General features: G+C 46.0%; 1 protein-coding gene across 1 annotated transcript in view; it reads right to left on the minus strand.

The window, feature by feature from the left end:
- Positions 1–22,244, minus strand: part of tango6 (transport and golgi organization 6 homolog (Drosophila)) — a 93,938-nt gene that overhangs the window by 52,642 nt on the left and 19,052 nt on the right. The window contains exons 4-9 of the mRNA XM_052028671.1: positions 20,913–21,060; positions 19,240–19,376; positions 13,364–13,526; positions 4,972–5,054; positions 2,848–2,960; positions 1,297–1,473 (exon numbers count right to left, since the gene is read on the minus strand). Coding sequence (XP_051884631.1) covers positions 1,297–1,473; positions 2,848–2,960; positions 4,972–5,054; positions 13,364–13,526; positions 19,240–19,376; positions 20,913–21,060 — 821 coding nt within the window. The remainder of the gene's footprint in view (positions 1–1,296; positions 1,474–2,847; positions 2,961–4,971; positions 5,055–13,363; positions 13,527–19,239; positions 19,377–20,912; positions 21,061–22,244) is intronic.

Here is a 22,244-nt window from a genome sequence, read left to right on the forward strand (position 1 = left end):
CACACCCAGGGCCCCCGAGGGTGGGGGGTGCACACCCAGGGACCCGGGGCCAACAGGGGGCTTCATTGTTCCTTCATTGCCCTCCCAATTTCTTTTTTCAGTACCCAGCTTCACTTTCTATACTATTGAAGGGCCTCCCTGGTTTTTAGTTCTCTACCTGCCACATGCTTACTTTTTCCTTTGACAGGTCCTTGACAACCTTGCCTTTGCTATCCTTGGATCTCTTGTCCTTGCCCTTCACCCTTATGGGGACACATTAGCCCTGAGCTCTCACTATTTCACTACTGAATGACTCCCACTTGTTAGATGTAACACCCACCTGCAACTGGATGCTCCCAGTTGAGTTTTGCCAAGTCCTGTCATATGATACTGAAATTGCCCTCCCCATTCAGAATCTTAATTTCTGGACCACCCTTGCCCCTTTCTATAATACTTTAAAATTACAGAATTAGGGTCACTTTATCCAAATAGTCTTCTACTGAAACCTTCAACCATTTGCCTGGTTACATTCCCTAGGATTAGGTCCAGTACTGCCCCTTCTCTGACACAGTTACCTACATGGTGGCTTTAAAAGCTCTCCTGAATGCACTTTGAAAACTCCACATGCTCCAAGCCCTTCACACTATGGTGATCCCAGTAAATACAGAGGAAGCTAAAATCCCCTTATTACTATAACCCTATCGACCTTGCATCTTTCTGATTTCTCTACATTTCTGCTCCTCTATCTCCTGCTGACTATTAGCAAAGCTGTAGTGTACCTCGGGGAAGTGATCACCCTTTTTGTTCCCCTCACTACGCAGTACTGGACCCTTCAATCACTACTTGTCATTCCACTTCCTCTCTTACATCCCCACTCCCGTCACAGCCTAAGATTCCAGACCCTAGGAGGTTGAATTGCCAGTCCTACCCTTCTTTCAGCCATGTCTTTCAACCTTGTATCAACACTTTGGAGCTAAAAACAAACTGCTGGAGCAACTCAGCAGGTCAGGCAGCACCTATGGAGAGGGATGGTCGATGTTTCAGTTCAAGAACCTATCAGGTTTCTTGAGTTCCTCCAGCAGTATTTTTTGCTCCAGATTACAGCATCCACGGTCTCTCATGTCTCTCTTGTATAACACTTTGTCTGCCAACAAGTACGACAACTAATACCAACTTGCGTTTATACAGCGTTTGAAACACTGTTCAAGCAATTATTAAACAAAATTTTACGTGAGTCACACAGGATTTGGTAGGAAAGTTCAATGAACCTTGGACAAAGAGGTTGGTTTTAAGGAGAGGTGTGCAGAAGTCTCTTACCTTACTGTCCCCTTTGCAATGAGTCTCACACCTCCCTCACTACCTGCTGTGAACTGGTACAGTGGCTGCAAGAAAGGAATCAATGGTGACAGGCCTGCAAGTTGCTTCAACATCAGTAGAGCTACTGGTGTCTCTGATTTCTGAAAGAACCACAGAAGAATTTCCTGGCAAGTAGACCTGGTGAGTGTTTAAAAAAAGTGTTAGCAAAGGCCAAGAAGAACAGACAAAAACAATTACTGATCCAACGAACAAGGGTTCAAAACTTTCGACAATAATCTGAGCAACAGCCAGTTAGGAGTTAACGGTTCAGGTCAATAACCTTTGACTAGAAGTGAAGAAATGTTAAATCCCACTTGCCTGCATTAATTCCATCTCCCTCCGTGCCCTGCTTATTCAAGTACCTGCTAGATGTGTCTTAAATGTTGTTACCATTCCAGCCTCCACCACCTCCTCTGGCAGCTCGTTCCAGATACCAACTACTCTCTGTGTGAAAAATTTAGCCCTCAGATTCCCTTTAAACCTCAAACCTCTCACCCTGAACCCAAAGCTTTAGACACTCCTACAATGGGATACCAACTCTGGCTATCTTCCCCATCTACACTAATGAGAGGTGTTATTTACTTCTATCCCATCTCAGCCTCCTTCACTCCAGGGAAAACAGTCCCAGCCTATTCAATCTCTCCTTATAACTCCAATCCAGACAGCATCCTTGTGAATCTTTGCTACATCTTCTCCAGCTTAATCGCATCTTTCCTATAGCATGGCAACCAGAACTTCACACACTCCTTCAAGTGCAGTTGCTATTCACATTACTACAACTGCAACATGACACCCCAACTCCTACACTCAATGCCTCAACCAAAGAGGGTAAGCATACCATACACCTTCCTCACCACTCTGTCTACCTGTGTCACCATTTTCAGGGAATTGTGTACTTGTACCCCAAGGTCTCACTGTTCAATAACACTCCCCAGGGCCCTGCCATTCACCACATATATCCTGCCCTGGTCACAGTATTCATCCCAGAGTAGGGGAGTCTAAAACTAGAGGGCAGGGGTTTAAAGTGAGAGGGAAAAGATTCAAAGAGAACCCGAGGACAAGGTTTTCACACAGAGGGTGGTGGGTATATGGAACAAGTTGCGGGAAGAAGTGGTTGAGGCAGGTACAGTAGCTCATGTGCTCCTTTCACACTAGTTTTCAGCTACTTCTGTACCCCCAATCCACTGGTTTGCTACAAAGCCACATGCAATCTATCCACAGTACAGGCCTGAGTGGCTGCATGGCTACTTTATGCTCCTGTTTTCTGTACATCATGCTGCTGAAACACCCTGCTTTATGCAGCCAACACCCTGGGACTATCCTGGTGGTCTGTACCTTCCACAGCTGCCACCCTGCCCACACCTGGTGGTCTATACCCTCCATAGCTGCCACCCTGCCCACACCTGATGGTCTATCCCCCCCAGCACTGCCACCCTGCCCACACCTGGTGCTGGTAACCACATCAAAATCCAGCCTTTACAACGAACAGAGACAGTGGAGGGAATAACAAACCGCAAATGTGACACCCCTTGCTTGGTGAAGCAATAAAGATTAAAGATTGCAGGAATCACTGTCTGCAGAGACTCCATCAGCCTGGGGAGAGGGTCATTTCCAACGACACAGACCTAAGAGAGAAAGGGCAGACATAAACAACAATTAATGTGAAATTTAAATCCAGGTCGCACACTAATATAACCACTGGCAATTCACTAATTTACGCCCAGATCACATACTAATGTAACATGCTTGTGACCTGGAGTACACTGGGAGTCTCCCTGGGCTTCAATCAGAATACTGGGAACACTCAGCAGGTCAGGCAACACCTGTGCAAAGAGAAACATTTCACATCAAAGACTCAGGACAGGAAGACAGCATTCAGGAAGTGGTTCCAGCACTTCAGATTTACAGCAGCTGCAGTTTCTTGATTTTCATTTTTTTGGGCTTATGGTCATTTGTGGTCTGGGCCTCATGGCAGCACCAACCCACGGCACAGGACCCACGCCAACCCACACCCTGTGGCACAGGCCCCCAGCCCACACCACGGGCTCCGCGCCAGCCCCCAGCCTGGGACCTACACTGACCCATAGCACATGACCCACACTGACGCATACCAGCCCCCGGCCCGGGCACCATGCCTTATCTCTCTTACAACTCAAGCTCTCCAGTACTGGCAACATTCTTTTTACTAGTTTCAAGCATTCTACAGAACAATGAAATACCACAGTTAACAAGTTAAATTGCAAAATACTCATCCCTCTGCAACTCAAAAACAGCTGATGTAACGGATTCACAGACTCATCTGTGTCTAAACCCAAGTCCACCCCATCCCTCCACCCCACACTGATGGGCTCCAGCAATTTGCAAACTACTGAGCAATTGACTGCTTCCCTTCTCTCTACGTACAGGAATTACATTTGCTGCCTTCCATTCTGCTAGGACTGTTCTGGAACTTTGAGTATTTGGAAAAGTTTTCTGGGGATTTGCATTGCCCCATGAACATTCTGGTCTGCAATGAGAAATCCGAGAGCTTCAGTTGTGTGAAGTTCAAGCCCTCCCAATGTTTCACTGGCAGTTTCCTGTGCTTTATCTGGTGTTACGGACTAGGTTACTATTGGTGAATGCCCCTTTAAGATAGAGCAAAATGGTGTGTGTGTGTGTGTGCATGCGTACGTGGCGTGCTTACGTCAACAAAATATAAAGGACAGAATGACATTGTTGAAGGAGACAGAGAGAGAGACAGAGAGACAGAGAGAGAGAGACAGAGAGAGACAGAGAGACAGAGAGAGAGAGAGAGACAGAGAGAGAGAGAGACAGAGAGAGAGAGAGAGACAGAGACAGAGAGAGACAGAGAGAGACAGAGAGAGAGAGAGAGACAGAGAGAGAGAGAGAGACAGAGAGACAGAGAGAGAGAGACAGAGAGAGAGACCAGCCTGCTAGTTTCTCTATCGATGGACGAGAAACAATAACTGTGTCTGTCACTACAATCCACGTATGGAAATTGGGAGTAATCCGGGGGAGTTCACTTTGTTGCTGACCGGTAGAGGGAAACAGGTATTTGTGTGGACAACCACGATTCAGATGCTTTTTGGGGTGAGGAAGTTACTACCGAGTAAACACCGAGGTGTCGTTTGAGTTCCATCGTGGAACATTTGGATTTCGTAATTACTTTCTATGTTCTCTCTACATCTACGTTTTATCTTCAGACAACGGTGGTTGTTGAAGAAGCCTTTGCTCATGTTTCACCTTATGGCTTGCGGAACTGAACTTTAAGAACCATTCCTGGACTTGGAGTTTGGGACTTTGCCACACACACACTACGAGTTTAGTTTTGGGGTTAATGTTTAAGATTTTAACACAGTATGTTTCTTTTGTTGCTGGTTCGTGACACAGGTGTTCAGGTTGATAATAAATCATTGGGTGTAACTTTAGCAGCAGTGAGGAAAAGAAAACGTGTAGAATGAGATGTACAGGCTGCTCAAACCAATCCACCACATGGGGCCTTGTACTTACACAAATACAACATGGCTTTCTCCATGGCTGTCCACCCTGACCAAGAGAAGCTCTCACTCCCCAGGAACTGGGCCCAGAGGAGCTGCAGTATGATCTGTTAAAAAAAATCAGACTTGCTAGTCTTACCTTGTACACATCCTCTACACATCTGGTTAGCTCCAGTTCTCCCACCTTCACCTCCTCCACCTGCACTGACTCATCGCCCATCTCTGAAACAAAGGAGGGTAGATGCTGAACTGCAGAGTCCAATATGCCCAACACAACAGGAACTTGGGAAACTCGATTTTGTGGAGATTATGTTGAATCATCTATTAAATATGCGTGCTGGTGGGTAGAAGATGAGAACAAAGGGAACTATTGCCAGATGGGAGGAGATTGGTTGAGAACAGACATGGCAGAAATGCAATAGATGCAGTTGAGAGTCCCATCAACTACAGTGCAGGGGGAGTTATGGTTAAAGAGAAAGGCAAACATATCCAAAGCACTGTTACAGAAAGAGTCATCATCGGAACAGATACAATGGTACCAGGCAAACTAGAAGGAAATAAAAGTCCATTCAGAAGGCTCAGTAGAAGGAGACATACTCAACACAACCATGGGAGTGGTTTAAATAGACTTTAAATAGACATTGGTCCTCAATCCATACCCTGATGGGAAATAGAGTCTTCAAGGAATCAAGAAATAGAAAGGAAAAGTCCTAGAGCATGGAAACAGGCCCTTTGGCCCAACTTATCCATGCCAACCAAGTTGTTTGCCTGAGCTAGTCCCATTTGCCTGCATTTGGCCCATATGCCTCTAAACTTTTCCTATCTATTACCTCTCCACATGCCTTTTTAACATTGTAATTGTACCTGCCTTTACCACTTCCTCTGGCAGCTTGTTCCATATACCCATAACCCTCTGTGTGAAGGTCCCTTTTAAATCTTTCCCCTCTCACCTTAAACCTGTGCCCTCTAGTTTTAGACTCCCCTACCCTGGGAAAAAGACTATGACCATTCACCTTATCTATGACCATCATGATTTTATAAACCTCCATAAAGTCACCCCTCAGCCTTCTACCGTCCAGATAAAAAAGTCCCAGCTTCTCACCCTAACCCGAACCCTAAGAAAGGCTCTAAGAATAAGCCAGGAAGTTATAGGCCAGTGAGCCTGATCTCAGTCATGGGTAAATTATTGGAAGGTATTCGAAGGGACAGGATATATAAGCATTTGGATAGATAGGGCAGAAGGGACTGTTTCTGTGCTGTAGTACTCTATTTCTTACCTGAGGATTGTGAATCTTTGATATTTTTTCCCCCAGAGAGAAGTAGAGGCAGAGTCATAGCCGAGATAGAGTACTACAGCATAGAAATAGTCCCTTTGGCCCATCTAGTCCATGCTGACCTGATCTTCTGTCTAGTCCTATCTACCTGCAGCCAGACCATATCCCTCCAAACCCCTCCCATCCATGTAACTATCCAAACCTTCCTTAAATGTTACAACTGAACCCGCATCCACCACTTCCGCTGGCAGCTCATTCCACACTCGCACCTTAAAATTCAATTCTGGTAACATCCTTGTGAATGTTTTCTGCACTTTCCAGATTAATGACATCCTCTCTATAGCTGGGCAACCAGTACTCTGTGTGGTCTCACCAACAACTTGACATCCCAACTCCTGTACTCAGTGCCCTGTCCAATGAAGGCAAGCATGCAAAATGCCTTCTTTACCACACTGTCTACCTGTATCTATAATTTCAGGGATCTACATCCCTACCCCTAGGTCTCTGTTCTGCAACGCTCTCTGGGGTCCTACCATTTAACATGTAGGTCCTGTGCTGGTTTAACTTCCCAAAATGAAATACCTCCAACTTGTCCCAGTTAAATTCCATCTGCCATTCCTTGGCCCACTACCCAAGTTCATCTTGATCCTGCTGTACTCTTAGATAACTCTCTTCACTGTCCACTGCACCACCAATTTTGAGTCGTCTGCAAACTTACTAACCATGCCAATTGCATTCTCATCCAAATCGTTTATATAGATGACAACAGTGGATCCAGCACCAAATCTCTGCAGTACACCACCAGTCACAGGCCTCAAATCTGAAAATCAACCTTCTATTACCAGCCTCTGACTCCTACAACCAAGCCAATTTTGCATCTAATTGGCCAGCTCACCCTGGATCCCATATGATCTAACCTTCCAGACCAGCCTACCATGCGGGATCTTGTCAAAAGCCTTGCTAAAGTCCATGTAGAGCATGTCCACTGCCCTGCCCTCGTTAATCTTCTTTGTCACCTCTTCAAAGAACATAATCAAATTCATGAGACGCGATCTCCCATGCACAAAGCCATGCGGAGCATCCCTAATCAGTCCTAGCCCTTCCAAATGCAGGTAGATCCTGTCCCTCAGTAACTTTTCCACCATTGATTTCAGGCTCACCAGCCTGTAGTTCCCTGGCTTGTCCTTGGAGCCCTTCTTAAATAAAGCCTCAACATTAGCAGTCTTCTGGTACCTCACCCATGGCCAAAGATGATGCAAATATCTCTGCCTAGACCCTTGCAATCTCTTCTCTCGTTTCCCACAATGTCCTAGGATACATTTGATCAGGCCACAGGGATTTATTCACCTTAATAATGCTTTAAGACCACTGACATATCCTCTTTTAAATGTGGGTATGTTCCAATAAATCACTACCCATCTCCCTAAATTCCTTAGCTCCTATGTCCTTCTCCACTGTATATACAGATGAGAAATATTAATTTAAGACCTTGCCCATCCCCTGGGGCTCCACACATAGATGGCCACATTGACCTTTAGGGGGATCTATTCCCTCCCTAACTACCCTTTTGCTGTTCATATCAAATCTCTTAGGATTCTCCTTTACCTTTTCTATCTTATGTTCTCTTTTTGCCCTCCTTATTTCCCTCTTAAGTATTGTCCTACATCTCTTATACTCCTCAAGTCAGAGGTGGACCATGTGAAAGTAAGACCATGATGGAAATTGGCAGCAAAGGTGAAGAAACCAGAGTTGTCTATGGGAACAGGAAGCAACATCAATACAATAACGAATATATCTGAAAAAGTGATCTGAAGGAGCTGAGCAGAATTGAAAAAAGGAACCCGAGGAGGACTGTTCCATGTATCCTACAAAAAGGTCATAGCTTGAACCAATGTAGACCTCCATATCTACACCCTGGGGAAAGTGAGTGGATTTGAAGGAGATGTTGTTCAACATTAGAACGAGTTCAACCAGACAGAAGGGTGTGTGTGCATATGGGTTTGTGTGCATGCACGGATCTGTGCCTGGTCTGGGTTGGAGGTGCAGAGGGATTTGGCATGCATGGTGAAAACAAGCTGGCCAGGACTAGGGACCTGTAAACTGCCGTGGACATGAGTGGGAAGAAACTGGATAAGGAGAGAAAGAATCATGTCAAGGCAAGAAGAATAAGTTCTGTATTAAGAGAGAGCGAGAGAGACTGACTGCTGGTCTCCGTAACAATGGATGAAGAACAATAGCTGTGTCTGTCACTACCATCCATGTATGGATTTTTGGAGCAAACAAGTGGAGTCCACTTTGTCGTTAACCTGTAGTGGGAAACAGGTATTTGTGTGGACGGCCACGTATCGAATGCCTTCGGTGGGTGGCAGATACTTCGGAACAAGGTAAATGGAGATTATCAGTGATTGAGGTGTCGTATGGGTTCCATCGTGGAACATTTGGATTTCGTAATTTCTCTCTACATTCTATGTTTTGACTTCAGTCAACGGCGGTTTTGCAAAAGTCTTTGCTCACGTTTCACCTGATGACTTGCTGAACTGAACTTTGAGAACTATTCCTAGACGTGGGATTTGGGAATTTGCCACACACACACTTCGAGTTTAGTTTTGGGGTTAATGCTTGATTGCAAGGACGTACGGGTAGGTTAATTTGGGTTTAAAGTGGGCGGCGCGGACTCGTTGGGCCGGAAGGGCCTGTTACCACGCTGTAAATAAAATTCTTAAAAAATCTAACGTTTTTACTTTTCTTATTATCATAAGTAGTTATTAATAAAATAGTTTCTAACACTTATACATAACTCGGTGTGTTTCTATTGTTGCTGGTACGTAACAATTTACAATTCCCTCATACACTACAACCTCTCCACACACACATCTGTGAGGGGAAAAATATCCCATCTGGATTCGCACGCATACTAATAATGTATTGGGACATGTGTAAGGGTACAGAAAGAATAGGCACTGCTGTATTGACCTACTGCTCCCTGACAGGGAATTGGAACATGAATGATGTACTAGAGGGTTACTTTGTGTTAACAAGCTACTGTTACTTCTGGGCTCATTGCACAGATGGGAGGGTGAGTGCCAGAGGAGGCAGCGTAATGATATCAATGGAGGGAGTGGAGAGTGTAAAAATCTGGAACTTGTAAAAGAAATCTGGCTGTTTCGTCACGTTGTTTTAAGAACATGACATACAGAGTACTACAATCCTTGGCAGGTTCAGACCTTGAACTTGGAACGTAACTAGATTCTGCCCACTCCTGCCTCACAAATTTGCATGTAACTTCTGGATTGGGAAACCTCTTTTTTAAATCTCTCTCTGCTATACACTCCTGGGTGTCAACTTATTCATTCACTGTATGTAAATGCTACCGCCATTACTCACATTTATCATCATAGTCATACAGCATGAAAACAGGCCCTTCAGTCTACAACCTTTATGCCAGCCATCACCTACCCTTCTGTACTGATCCCATTTTTAAATGTTGTGAGGGTCTTGCCTCCAACACCCACTCAGGCTGTTCCAGATTCTAACCGTTCTCTGGGTGAAAAAAATTCTTCTCAAATCCCCTCAACCTCCTACCCCTTTCCTTAAACATTTGACTTCTCATTACAGACACTTCTGCTATGAAGAAATGTTTCCCACTTTCTACCCTGTCAATGCCCCCAATAATTTTACATCCCTTGATCAGGTCCCCCCTCTACTGGTTCCACCCACTGGCTCCCCCTCTCCCACCTGGTTCTGGTTCCATCTGCTCTTCACCTCTCCTCCAACAGTTCCCATTATCACCTTCCTTACTTATCACTCACAACTGTGTGGCCAGATCCTGCTCTAACTCCATCTACTAGTTTACAGATGACACCACCGTAGTGAGCCGTATCTCAAATGATGATGAGTCGGAGTACAGGAAGGAGATAGAGAGCTTAGTGGCATGGCGTCAGGACAACAACCTTTCCCTCAATGTCAGCAAAACAAAAAAGCTGGTCACTGACTTCAGGAAGGGAGTGCTGCACATGCTCCTGCCTACATCAATGGTGCTGAGGTCAAGAGAGTTGACAGCTTCAAGCTCCTAGGAGTGAATGTCACCAATAGGCTGTCCTGGTCCAACTGCGATTATGCCACGGCCAAGAAAGCTCACCAGCACCTCTATTTCCTCAGGAGGCTAAAGAAATTTGGCATGTCCCCTTTGACACTCTCCAACTTTTATCGATACACCACAGAAAGCATCCTATCCAGATGCATCACAGCTTGGCATGGCAACTGCTTTGCTCAGGACCACAAGAAATTGCAGAGGGGTGAGGAAAGCAGCCTTCCCTCCATGTCTATACTACTTGCTGCCTCAGTAAAGCTGCCAGCATAATCAAAGACCCCTCCCACCCTAGATATTCTCTCTTCTCCCCCCTCTTGTTGGAAAGAAGATACAAAAGCCTGAATGCACGTACCACCAGGCTCAAAGACAGCTTCTACCCCAAAACCAATTCAATTATCAGAGTCCAGCACTGGTAGCCTTGTGTTCTTGCTTATCATTCTCCAGCCTCTACCTTTTCTCTCCCCTCCCCCCATTGGCCTCCATCTCCCTCCTTTTTTTGCCTGCCTCCATCTATCATCCACCTGCCTCTGTCTTCCAACTCCACTCCTCCCTCTCCCCAACCTAGCTCCATCTGCCCATCATCCTTCACCCTTCCCCTGTCCACCAATCACCTCTGGCCCTTGCCACTCCACTCCCCCTCTGCTCTTTATACTGGCATTCTCCCCTCTCCATCTTAGTCCTGATGCAGGGTTTTGACCCAAAACCTCAACAATTCCTTCCCCCCCACCCATAGGAGCTGCTCAACCTGCTGAGTTCCTCCAGCAGATTGTTTGTTGCAGTCTCGTGCCACACCTGCCTATTACTATCTCTTACCTGCATCTACCTATCACCACCTTGTGCCCACCCCCCTCCCCTCTTTTGTCCACCTATCACTACTCTGCTTTTCCCTCCTATTTATTGGGCTTCCCCTTTTCCTATCTTCAGTCCTGAAGAAGGGTCCTGACCCGAAACATTGACGTCCTGTTTTTCTCCACAGGTGCTGTCTGGCCTGCTGAGTTCCTCCAGCATCACCGTGTTTTTCAGCCAATTCAGTGGGTGGAATAAATGTACCAGCAAATTGAATAACAAGGAGCGATTGGATCGGCTGGGTTTGTTCTCATTGGAGTGTAGGAGGTTGAGGGGTGACCTCGTAGAGGGGCACAGAGAGGAGAGATGGTCACAGACTTATTCCCAGGGTAAGGTTTAAAACTAGATGGCATAGGTTTAGGGTAAAAGAGGAGAAATTTAAAGGAGATCTGAGGGGTAAGTTTTTCCACACAGAAGGTTATATGGAACGAGCTGCCAGAGGTGGTGGTACAGGCAGATACAATTACAACATTTAAAAGACAGGGATAGGAAATCTTTAGAGGGAAATGAGCCACACGTGGCAAATTGGACTAGGCATGGACATGTTAGGCCGAAGGGCCTGTTTCCATGCTGTATAACCCTGTGACTCTAAGTTCCCTCTTTTCCTCAGGACTTTCTGGGATCCTGCCATTCATTATGTATGTCTTGGCATTAGTTCCATCCTCTTCAAAATGCATCAACTCACCCTTTTCAGTGTTAAATTCCATCTGCCATTTCTCTGCCCATCAATATTGTTCTATAGCCAAGATCAACTACCATCACCAATCTTCGTGTCATCTGTAACTTTCTAATCATACTTCCTTCATTTTCATCCCAATTGCTAATGTATACAGCAAACAGCAAGGGTCCCAACACTGATTCCTGATGCACACCACTGGTCACAGGCTTCCAATCACAAAAAACACCCTTCACCATCACCCTCTGCCTCCTATCACCAGTCAACTTTAGACACGATTTGCCAAATTGTTTTGGACCAGATGGGCTCTAACCTTTTGGATCAGTCTCCCATGTGGGGCCTGTCAAGTCAATGTAGACTGTTCAGTGCTGATTGCCCCTGAAGTGAAGTGGCAGCTAAGGGTCAACCACATTGGTGGGTCTGGAGTCACGAACAAGCCAGGCCAGGTAAGGATGGCAGATTTTGTTTCCCGTAGGTCATTAGAGAATCAGATGAGCTTTCACACATCCAGTGGGATGCGAGGGTGGGAAAGGAACTCATGTCTCTAACTGAAGCACCATACCAGCACATTCCTTAACGAACCTCCACCAGGCACATCCAATGAAAGGCAACGTAAGGACTGAACAATGCTCTCAAATCCCAAATTTCAAGATTTAAAAAGGCACCCAAGGGGTAGGTTTTTTCCACACAGAGGGTAGTGGGTATATGAAACGAGCTGCCAGAGGAAGCTGTAGAGGTGGGTACATTTACAATGTTTAAAATACATTTAGACAGGTACATAGATAGGAAAGGTTTATGGGCCATGGGCCAAATGCAGGCAAAGGGGACTGGCTCAGCTAGACAACTTGGCATGGACGAGTTGAGCTGAAGGGCTGTATGACTCTATGGCACTACAATGCATTAAAGATAAATTAAACCCTAGATTTTATAAGTTAACTCTAACCATTAAACTACTTTTCATGAAATTGTAGCTTTAGAACAATTGAAGTGTTAGGTTTAATTTTAAGTATGTCGTAGTGCTACAATCAAATGATTTTATTCAATGTAAACGGCAGGAGGCACAAACTAACCAGTCTAAAACTAAACTGGATTGATAACCTTTCATCTCCCCTCTAATCGAGCACCACTACCACTTGAATCATTCAGTCCTTCTTGGTCTCCACTTATCAGACATTCTTTTTAACAAAAATAGAAAATGTTGTAAACAGTCTGCAGTTCAGGAAGCATCTATGGACAGAGAAACAGATTTAACCTATTATGTTGATGATTTTCAATAGAATGAGGAAAAATGATAAATTAATCATGTTTTATAATGCGGAGAAAGGAGAGAAAATGCCAGTGACAGGGTGAAGACCAAGAGAGACCAAAAGCCTTTTTATGGGAAACTCCATGGATCCAGGCACTGCTTGTAGGATGACCCTGGTTTCAAGTTTTACCCTCAATTAATTGTTTCAGACACACCCCTTCTCTGCAGCTTAAAGGCCAGTTGTAGTAACTTTTCCTATTCTAGTGGAAGATCATTGACCTGAAATGTTACCTTGCTGCTCTTTCCAAGACACTGCCTGACTGCCCAGTATTTCCAACATGTTCTGTTTTTATCTCACACTTACAGTACTGAAAATCTCCTGCACGTCTGTCTCCCTACCTCCAGTCCTCAAGCAGGTGATGAGTGGAGCAAGTAGAGGCTCCAGCAGGTGTCCGTCTGCCAAATCTGGTTGTTCCTTCACCATTGCGAGCAGAGTTGTTGTGGCCACCCGCTGGAACTGACGAGCTGTCAGTGTGTCCCTGATGTGAAGCAGTTCAAGAACCTGTATGAAGCAGAAATAGGGCAATGTAAGAGGAGCAGGTACAAAACATTCTGAAGGGGAAGATGAACAGCCAGATGTCGTAGTACTCATTGGTACTAAAGACAAAGATAGAGGGATGAAGTCCCGCAGAGTGAACTTGGGGAGATAGGCAGAAGGTTAAACTGCAGGACCTCGAGGTCCTGCAAGGACTAACAAAGAGTGACTGGGTCGAATGGTCTGTTTCTGTGTTGTAAAATCTCTCCCTGTTGTCCTGGAAAACAGAGTGCCAGAGAAAGCATCCTATCTGGATGCATCACAGCTTGGTATGGCAACTGCTCTCCCCAGGACTGCAAGAAACTGCAGAGAGTTGTGGACACAGCCCAGTACATCACGGACACCAGCCTCCCCTCCTTGGACTCTGTCTTTACCTCTTGCTACCTTGGTGAGACAGCCAGCATAATCAAAGACCCCACCCACCCAGGTCATTCTCTCTTCACTCCTCTTCCATCAGGTAGAGGATACAGGAGCCTGAGGGCACGTACCACCAGGCTTAAAGACAGCTTCTACCCCATTGTGATAAGACTATTGAACAGTTCCCTTATACAATGAGATGGCCTCTAATCTCATAATCTACCTTGTTATGACCTTGCACCTTATTGCACTGCACTTTCTCTGTACACTTTGTACTGTTACTGTTTTTACCTGTACTACCTCAATGCACTCTACACTAACTCAGTGTAACTGCACTGTGTAATGAATTGACCCGTACGATCAGTATGCAAGACAAATTTTTCACTGTACCTCGGTACAAATGACCATAATAAACCAATACCAAACACCTCCGCCATGATTATCCTCTACATTGGTTCCCCACAAGGCTGCATCCTCAGCCCCCTACTCTACTCCCTATACACTCATGACTGCATGACAGATTCTGCTCTAACTCCACCTACAAGTTTGCAGATGATACCACCGTAGTGAGCCGTTTCTCAAATAATGATGAGTCGGAGTACAGGAAGGAGATAGAGAGGTTAGTGACACGGTGTCATGACAACAACCTTTCCCTCAGTGTCAGCAAAACAAAAGAGCTAGTCATTGACCTCAGGAAAGGGGGCAGTGTACATGCTCCTGTTTACATCAACGGTGCTGAGTTCAAGAAGGTTGAAGTTCCTAGGAGTGAACGTCACCAGTAGCCTATCCTGGTCCAACCATGTAAATGCTACGGTCAAGAACCCTCACCAGCACCTCTACTTCCTCAGGAGGCTAAAGAAATTTGTTATGTCCCCTTTGACACTCACCAACTTTTATCAATACACCATAGAAAGCATCCTATCTGGATGCATCATGGCTTGGTATGGCAACTACTCTGCCTGAAACCACAAGAAACTGCAGAAAGTTGTGGACATAACCCAGCACATCACAGAAACCAGCCTCCCCTCCAATGGACTCTGTCTATACCTCTCGCTGCATTGGTGAAGTAGCCAGCATAATCAAAGACCCCACCCACCCAGGTCATTCTCTCTTCTCCCCTCTCCCATCAGGCAGAAGATACAGGAGCCTGAGGGCACATACCACCAGGCTCTAGGACAGCTTGTACCTCACTGTTGTAAGACTATTGAATGGTTCCCTTATTCGATGAGATGGACTCTTGACCTCACAATCTACCTTGCTGTGACCTTGCACCTTACTGTCTACCTGCAATGCACTTCCTCTGTAGCTCTGACACTTTACTCCGTATTCTGTTGTTGTTTTTACCCTGTACTACCTCAGTGCACTGTGTAATGAATTGACCTGTATGAACGGTATGCAAGACAAGTTTTTCACTGTACCTCCGTACAAGTGACAATAATAAACCAATACCAATTTTTCAAGGGGCTGCTGTCTAGTCAAAGTGCTGCCAGTTGTCTAAGTGTGGGCTTTGGTGAATACCAGGCTTCAGTGAGGAGGGCAAGCAACAGTAAGGTAAGGTGAAGGTAGGTACTTTTATCATTTCTTTTTTCCCTCAAAGCTTTTTAGTCATAGCAAACAAGCTCAGACCTGTGTCATGCCCCTCCTGCGCAATGTGGGAACTCAGGGAGGCTGCCAGAGTCCCTGATGACTCCGTGTGCAGGTAATGTGTCCAGCTGCAGCTCCTGACAGACACACGATGGCACTGGAGCTGCACATGGATTCACTTCGGAGCATCCGCGATGCTGAAAATCTTGTGGATAACACATTTAGTGAGTTGGTCTCACCACATTTTAAGGTCGCACGGAAAGACAAGGAATGGGTGAATAACAGACAGAGCAGTAGCAGGAAGGTAGTGCAGGAGTCCCCTGCAGTCACCTTCCTCCAAAACAGATATACCAAGATCAATGTCCAAGGGGGAATTGTTTGCTAGTGCTGTTGGAGAGGGTTTAAACTAATATGGCAGGGGGATGGGAATCCATGCAGAAAGACAGAGGGAAGCAAAGCAAGAGACCAGAGCAAAAGTTAGAAAAGGGAAAAAATAAGTGTGGAGTACAGAAAAGTCAAATGCAAAGGACACAAAGGTTACCACATTCTAAAAGGACAATGAGTGTAAGGGCACTTTATCTGAAGGTCCGTAGTATTCGAAACAAGGTCAGTGAACTTGTGGCACAAATTGGTACAAAGGGGTATCATTTAGTGGCCATTACAGAAACATGCTTGCAGGGTGGAGATGAGTGGGAATTAAGTATCCAAGGGTATCAGGTAATACGGAAGGATAGACAGGAAGGTAAGGGAGGTGGGGTAGCGCTCTTAATTAAGGATGAGATCAGGGTAATAGTGAGAGACGGTATAAGATCTAAGGAGCAGAATGTTGAGTCCAGTTGGGTAGAGATTAGGAACAGTGAAAGGAAACATTGGCGGGAGTTGTCCATAAGCCACCAAGTAGTAACATTACAGTGGCACAGGCAATAAACCAAGAAATATCTGATGCATGTAAGAATGGAACGGCAGTTGTCATGGGGGACTTTAACTTCCGCATAGATTGGGCAAATTAAGTTGGTTGAGGTAGTCTTGAGGAGGACTTCATAGAATGAATCCACAATAGCTTTCTTGAACAGCATGTTAGTGAACCTGCAAGGGAAAATGCTACCTTAGATCTAGTCCTGTGCAATGAGACAGGTAAAATTAATGATCTTGTAGTTAGGGATCCTCTTGGAAAGAGTGATCAGAGTGTGATTGACTTTCTCATACAAATGGAGGGTGTAATAGTTCACTCTAAAACCAGTGTATTACGTCTAACCAAGGGAGACTACAACGGGATGAGGGAGGAGTTGACTAGCGTAGACTGGGAACACAGGCTGTGTGGTGGGACAGTTGAGGAACAGTGGAAGACTTTCAAAGACATTTTTCACAGTGCTGAACAAGAGTATATTCCGGTTAAAAGCAAGGACGGTAAGGGTGGGGAGAGCCAGCCTTGCATAATTAAGGAAATAAAAGAAGGCATCAAATTAAAAGCTCATGCATACAAAGTCACGTAGACTAGTGGGAAACTGGAAAACTGAACCTTAAAAAGCAACAAAGAACCACTAAGCAAGCAATAAGGAAAGGGAAAATAGATTATGAAAGTAAACTAGCACAAAATATAAAAACAGATAGTAGAAGTTTTTATAATTATATAGAGCGGAAGAGGGTGGCTAAAGTGAACGTAGGTCCTTTGGAAAATAAGAAGGGGGAATTAATACTGGGTAATGTGGAAATGTCCAAGGACTTGAACAACTACTTTGTCTCGGTCTTCATGGTGTAGAATATGTCTAACATGCCAAAGAGAGATGTTATGGATGCGATGAGAGGTGAAGATCTCGATACAATCACTGTTACTAAAGAGGTAGTGATGAGCAAACTAGTGGGTTCCAAAGATAGACAAGTCCCCTGGTCCTGATGGGATGCATCCCAGGGTACTGAAAGAAATGGTGGAAGTTGTAGTATATGTGTTTGTGATAATTTACCAAAATTCTCGGGACTCTAGGCAGGTCCCAGCAGATTGGAAGACAGCGAATGTCACGCCACTGTTTAAAAAAGGATGTAGGCAAAAAGCAGGTAACTATAGACCAGTTAGCTTAACGTCTGTAGTCAGGAAAATGCTTGAAGCTATCATTAAGGAAGAAATAGCGAGACATCTGGATAGAAGTGGTTCCATCAGGCAGACACAGCATGGATTTGGGAAGGGCAGGTCCTGTTTGACAAACTTACTGCAGTTCTTTGAGGATATAATGAGTGCAGTGGATAGAAGGGAACAGGTGGATGTTGTATACTTGGATTTCCAGAAGGCGTTCGATAAGGTGCCACATAAAACACTTATCCATAAGATAAGGATGCATGGAGTTGGGGGTAATGTATTAGCATGGATAGAGGATTGGTTAACCAATAGAAGGCAGAGAGTTGGGATAAATGGCTGTTTCTCTGGTTGGCAATCAGTGGTGAGCGGGGTGCCGCAGGAGTCAGTGCTGGGCTCGCAACTGTTCACGATATACATTAACGATTTGGAAGAGGGGACCCGAGTGTAGTGCATCTAAGTTTGCTAATGACACTAAATTGAGTGGAAAAGCAAATTGTGCAGAGGGTGCAGAGAGTCTGCAGACAGATATAGGTAGGTTAAGTGAGTGGGCAAGGGTCCGGCAAATGGAGTACATTGTTGGTAAATGCAAGATCATCCACTTTGGAAGGAAAAACAGAAGATCAGATTATTATTTAAATGGTGAAAGGCTGCAGCATGCTGTTGTGCTGAGGGACTTGGGAGTGCTTGTGCTTGAATCGCAAAAGGTTGGTTTGCAGGTGCAACAGGTTATGAAGAAGGCAAACAGAATGTTGGCCTTCATTGCCAGAGGGATTGAATTTATGTGCAGGGAGGTTATGCTGCAACTGTACAGGGTACTGGTGAGGCTGCACCTGGAGTACTGCGTGCAGTTCTGGTCTCCTTACTTGAGGAAAGATATACTGGCTTTGGAGGCGTTGCAGAGGAGGTTCACCAGGTTGACTCCAGAGATGATGGGGTTAGCCTATGAGGAGAGATTGAGTCGCCTGGGACTATGTGCACTGGAATTCAGAAGAATGAGAGAGGATTTTATAGAAGCATATATGAAAAGGATCGATAAGATAGAGGCAGGAAAGTTGTTTCCACAGGTAGGTAAGACTAGAATACGGGACATAAACTCAGAATTTGGGGGAATAGATTTAGGATGAAGATGAGGAGAAACTGCTTTTTCCCAGAGATTAGGGAATCTGTGGAATTCTCTGCCAAGGAAGCAGTAGAGGCTACCTCATTAAATATATTTAAGATACAGTTAGATAGATTTTTGCATAGAAGAGGAATTAAAGGTTGTGGGGAAAAGGCAGGTGGATCTGAGTCTGTGCCTGCTCCTATTCTTTGTGTTCTTATGTTCTAATCAGCTCTAAAGCTCCATCTAGTGGGAGAAAAGAGGGAACTTGGTTACACAATAAATGAAGAGAAATATAATTGAGGAGCCACCAGAAGCCTAGAGGTGAGAGAATAAAGAACAAACTACAGCTGATATAATATTGGTGATATTTTCCCCATCAAAACATTGCACCTGTCACACTGAGGATGATGCACCGGGAAATCCAGATTCTGCTGCAGTGGTTTTATCTGATCGATCCATTCCCAACTCCTGGCTCTCCAACTTTGTCCATGAGCTCCTGGCAATAATTCCCTCAACTACTCCTACGCCCATCACTGGTCTAATCATGAGCATCCAGCTGTCCTTACCTGAGGGCACACCTGCCGGTAGTAATCTCCAACAGACAAACATTGCTGAGGACAGGAAGCCAGTATCCTGGCCACACTATCACATTTTCTCCAATCAGCAGCCGCTGCCTCTGCACTCTGACCTCCTGCAAGTCCAGCTGTAAATAAACAAGATACAACTTACAGCACAACATTAAAACTCATAGCAAAGTCATGACGCAGCTCACAGCAAAGGCACGGCTAGACGCAGCTCACGGCATGACATGGGCAGCACAGGGCTTGAGAAGGCTCACAGCACAGTCACAGCAAGGCAAGACACAGCTTGTATCACAGTGAGACACAGCTCATGGTGTGATGATGGCACAGCAAGGCACGGCTCCAGGCTGTGAGCGATGTCTCGGTCTGCCTTGTGCCGTGCTGTGAGCTATGTCTGGCCTTGCACTGAGCATTATCCAGGCATGCCATGGCTGAGGAACAAGACTAATCTCACGTGGCATAGAGTCACAGCCTTCCCTGCCCCTCATAGCTGTGTTCCCCATTAGCCGCCTCCGCTCTAAGTAAAACAAACACAGCCCACCTGTTCTCTCCTCATAACTGAAACCTCCAATAAATACCTGGTGAATCTCCTCTGCACTCTCTCCAGTGCAATCACTTCCTTCCCACAGTGCGGTGATCAGAAGTGCACACGGAACTCCAGCTGTGGCCTTACCAATGTTCTATAAACCTGTGCTGCCATCTTCAGGGATCCTTGGGCCTGTACACCAAAGTCCTATGTTCCTCAGTACTTCCAAGGGGCCTTCCCATGGTACCGTTACCTACAGCTCACAGCACGGACGGACACAGCTCAACAAGGCTCACAACAAATCAAAGGCACAGCCACAGCTGGGCCACGGCACAAGCACACTGTAGCTTGACAGGGTTCACAACGGGGCTAGACCTGGCTCACCATGGCCATGGCATGACTCAGCCAGGTTCATGGTACAACCATGGCAGGGTCTTTATGGCTCACAGGACAGCCACATCCTCACGTGACACAGCCACGGGGGGGCTACACGCAGTTTGATGGCTTGAAGCACATCAACAGCAGGACTGGACAAGGCTTGCGGCACAGCTAGACACGATTCATGACAGGGCAATGGCACAGCCAGGGCACAGTTAGCTGAGGCATACAGCAAAGACTGTGCTCATGGCAGACCATGCCTACCCGGGTACCCAGCCCCGAGAGGGGGATAGCGTGTAGACAGAACGGGAGAGTGAGGAGATGGGAGGGATGTGTTGAGCAGGAAGCAGAGGGGAGGCTGAGGGGGGAGGGTTAGACAAGGGAGGGAGTGGGATGGGGGCGGAGAGAGAATGTTGTGAGAGGGATGGTAGTGATGAGTAAATGGGAGAGAGTTTTCAGGGACGGTGGGGATGGGTAGGATAGGATACAAATGGCAGATGGGTAGCAAGGAGGGGATGTGTAAAATAGAGGTGTTGGGTGGGAGAGGGGTGAAATTGAAGGTGGAAGGAAAAAAGGAACGGGACCCGCTTGCTCCCACATTTGGAGACTTCAGTCAGTGACCTCCCCTCACCTAACACTGGGTACAATTCCCACCCCCAATAAATCCTGAATTCCTGCATCAATCCCCAGACAATTAACTCCACCCACCTCTGCTGCTGGCCCAGCACTGGCCTGTATTGATCTGATCACTTACCACCAGCTCCTTCCACAATTCCTCTCACCACGGCCTGGACACCATGAGGCTTCATCAGAGCCTGGGACAAGAACTGGCCACAGAGGCGTCGCAACCAGGCTGGAGCCTGAGGAATGGTTTGTGTGGTGCCACCTCTAGCTCTGACCACCTACAAACAAACACAACACTCAATGCAGAAGCAACAAGTCACATAACCAATGGCTCCCCTCCACCAGCTTTCCCTATTAACTGCTGAAGCCCATTTAGCAAGCTTTGCTGACAAGCTACCATTTACTGCCCAACACAAACTACCCTGCAGCAAGGAGCTTGCTGGGCCATTTCAGAAACCAGGGTCAAACTACATTATGGATCTGGAGTCCAATAAAGGCCAGACTGAGCAAGGATGGTGAATGTCCCTCCACAGCGGACACAAGTGAACATGAGCCGGCATGGGCAGGCACGGTAGTGTAGCGGTTAGCGTAATGCTTTACAGCGCCAGCGACCTGGGTTCAAATCCAGCCACTGTCTGTAAGGAGTTTGTATGTTCTGCTCGTGTCTGCGTGGGTTCCCTCCTGGTGCTCCGGTTTCCTCCCACATTCCAAAGACGTACAGGTTAGGAAGTTGTGGGCATGCTATGTTGGCACCGGAAGTGTGGCGACACTTGCAGGCTGCCCCCAGAACACTACGCAAAAAGATGTATTTCACTGTGTGTTTTGATGTACACATGACTAATAAAGATATCTTATCTTTTGCCCATCCCTGACTGCCAAGCACTATGCCAGCCCATGGAGAGGTTTGCTGTAGTGTGGAGTCACCTATAGATCTAATTGTGGAAAAAAGGCTGACTTCCTTCTATGAAGGACCTAGTGAACACAAATCAAAGAAGATCTCGGTAAAGTTATGACAAAGGTGGCAGTTTGGCCCATTATTTCTGTACTTGTAGAAAGAGAGCTGCCAAGGCCTAATCTCATCTTCTCAAACTGGATCCATAGCTCTGCGGGACACACGGCTCTTCAGTACACATCTAATTAGGAAATTGCGTGTGTGTGTGAGGAAACGGTGCTGCGTGCATGTGGCCTCCCCACCGCCGGGGTAGGTTGGGTGCTCAGTTCAGCCAATTTTTGCCTCCTCCACCCTTTCAGGCTTTGAGTTCCAGCCCCCTCACACCCTGTAGGTGAAATCAATTTGTTCATCTCCCCTCTAATGTTTACTTTAAATCTAACGCCTCCTGGTTTTTTAACCTTCTGGTAGAGAAATAGCTCCTTCCTATTAACTCCATCTAGGTTCCTTGTCATTTTATACACCTTAATTCTGTTCCAATGAGATAAAACCCAGCCTATCCAAACTTTACTC

This window comes from Pristis pectinata, chromosome 13 (assembly GCF_009764475.1).
Source record: "Pristis pectinata isolate sPriPec2 chromosome 13, sPriPec2.1.pri, whole genome shotgun sequence".
Lineage (NCBI taxonomy): Eukaryota > Metazoa > Chordata > Chondrichthyes > Rhinopristiformes > Pristidae > Pristis > Pristis pectinata.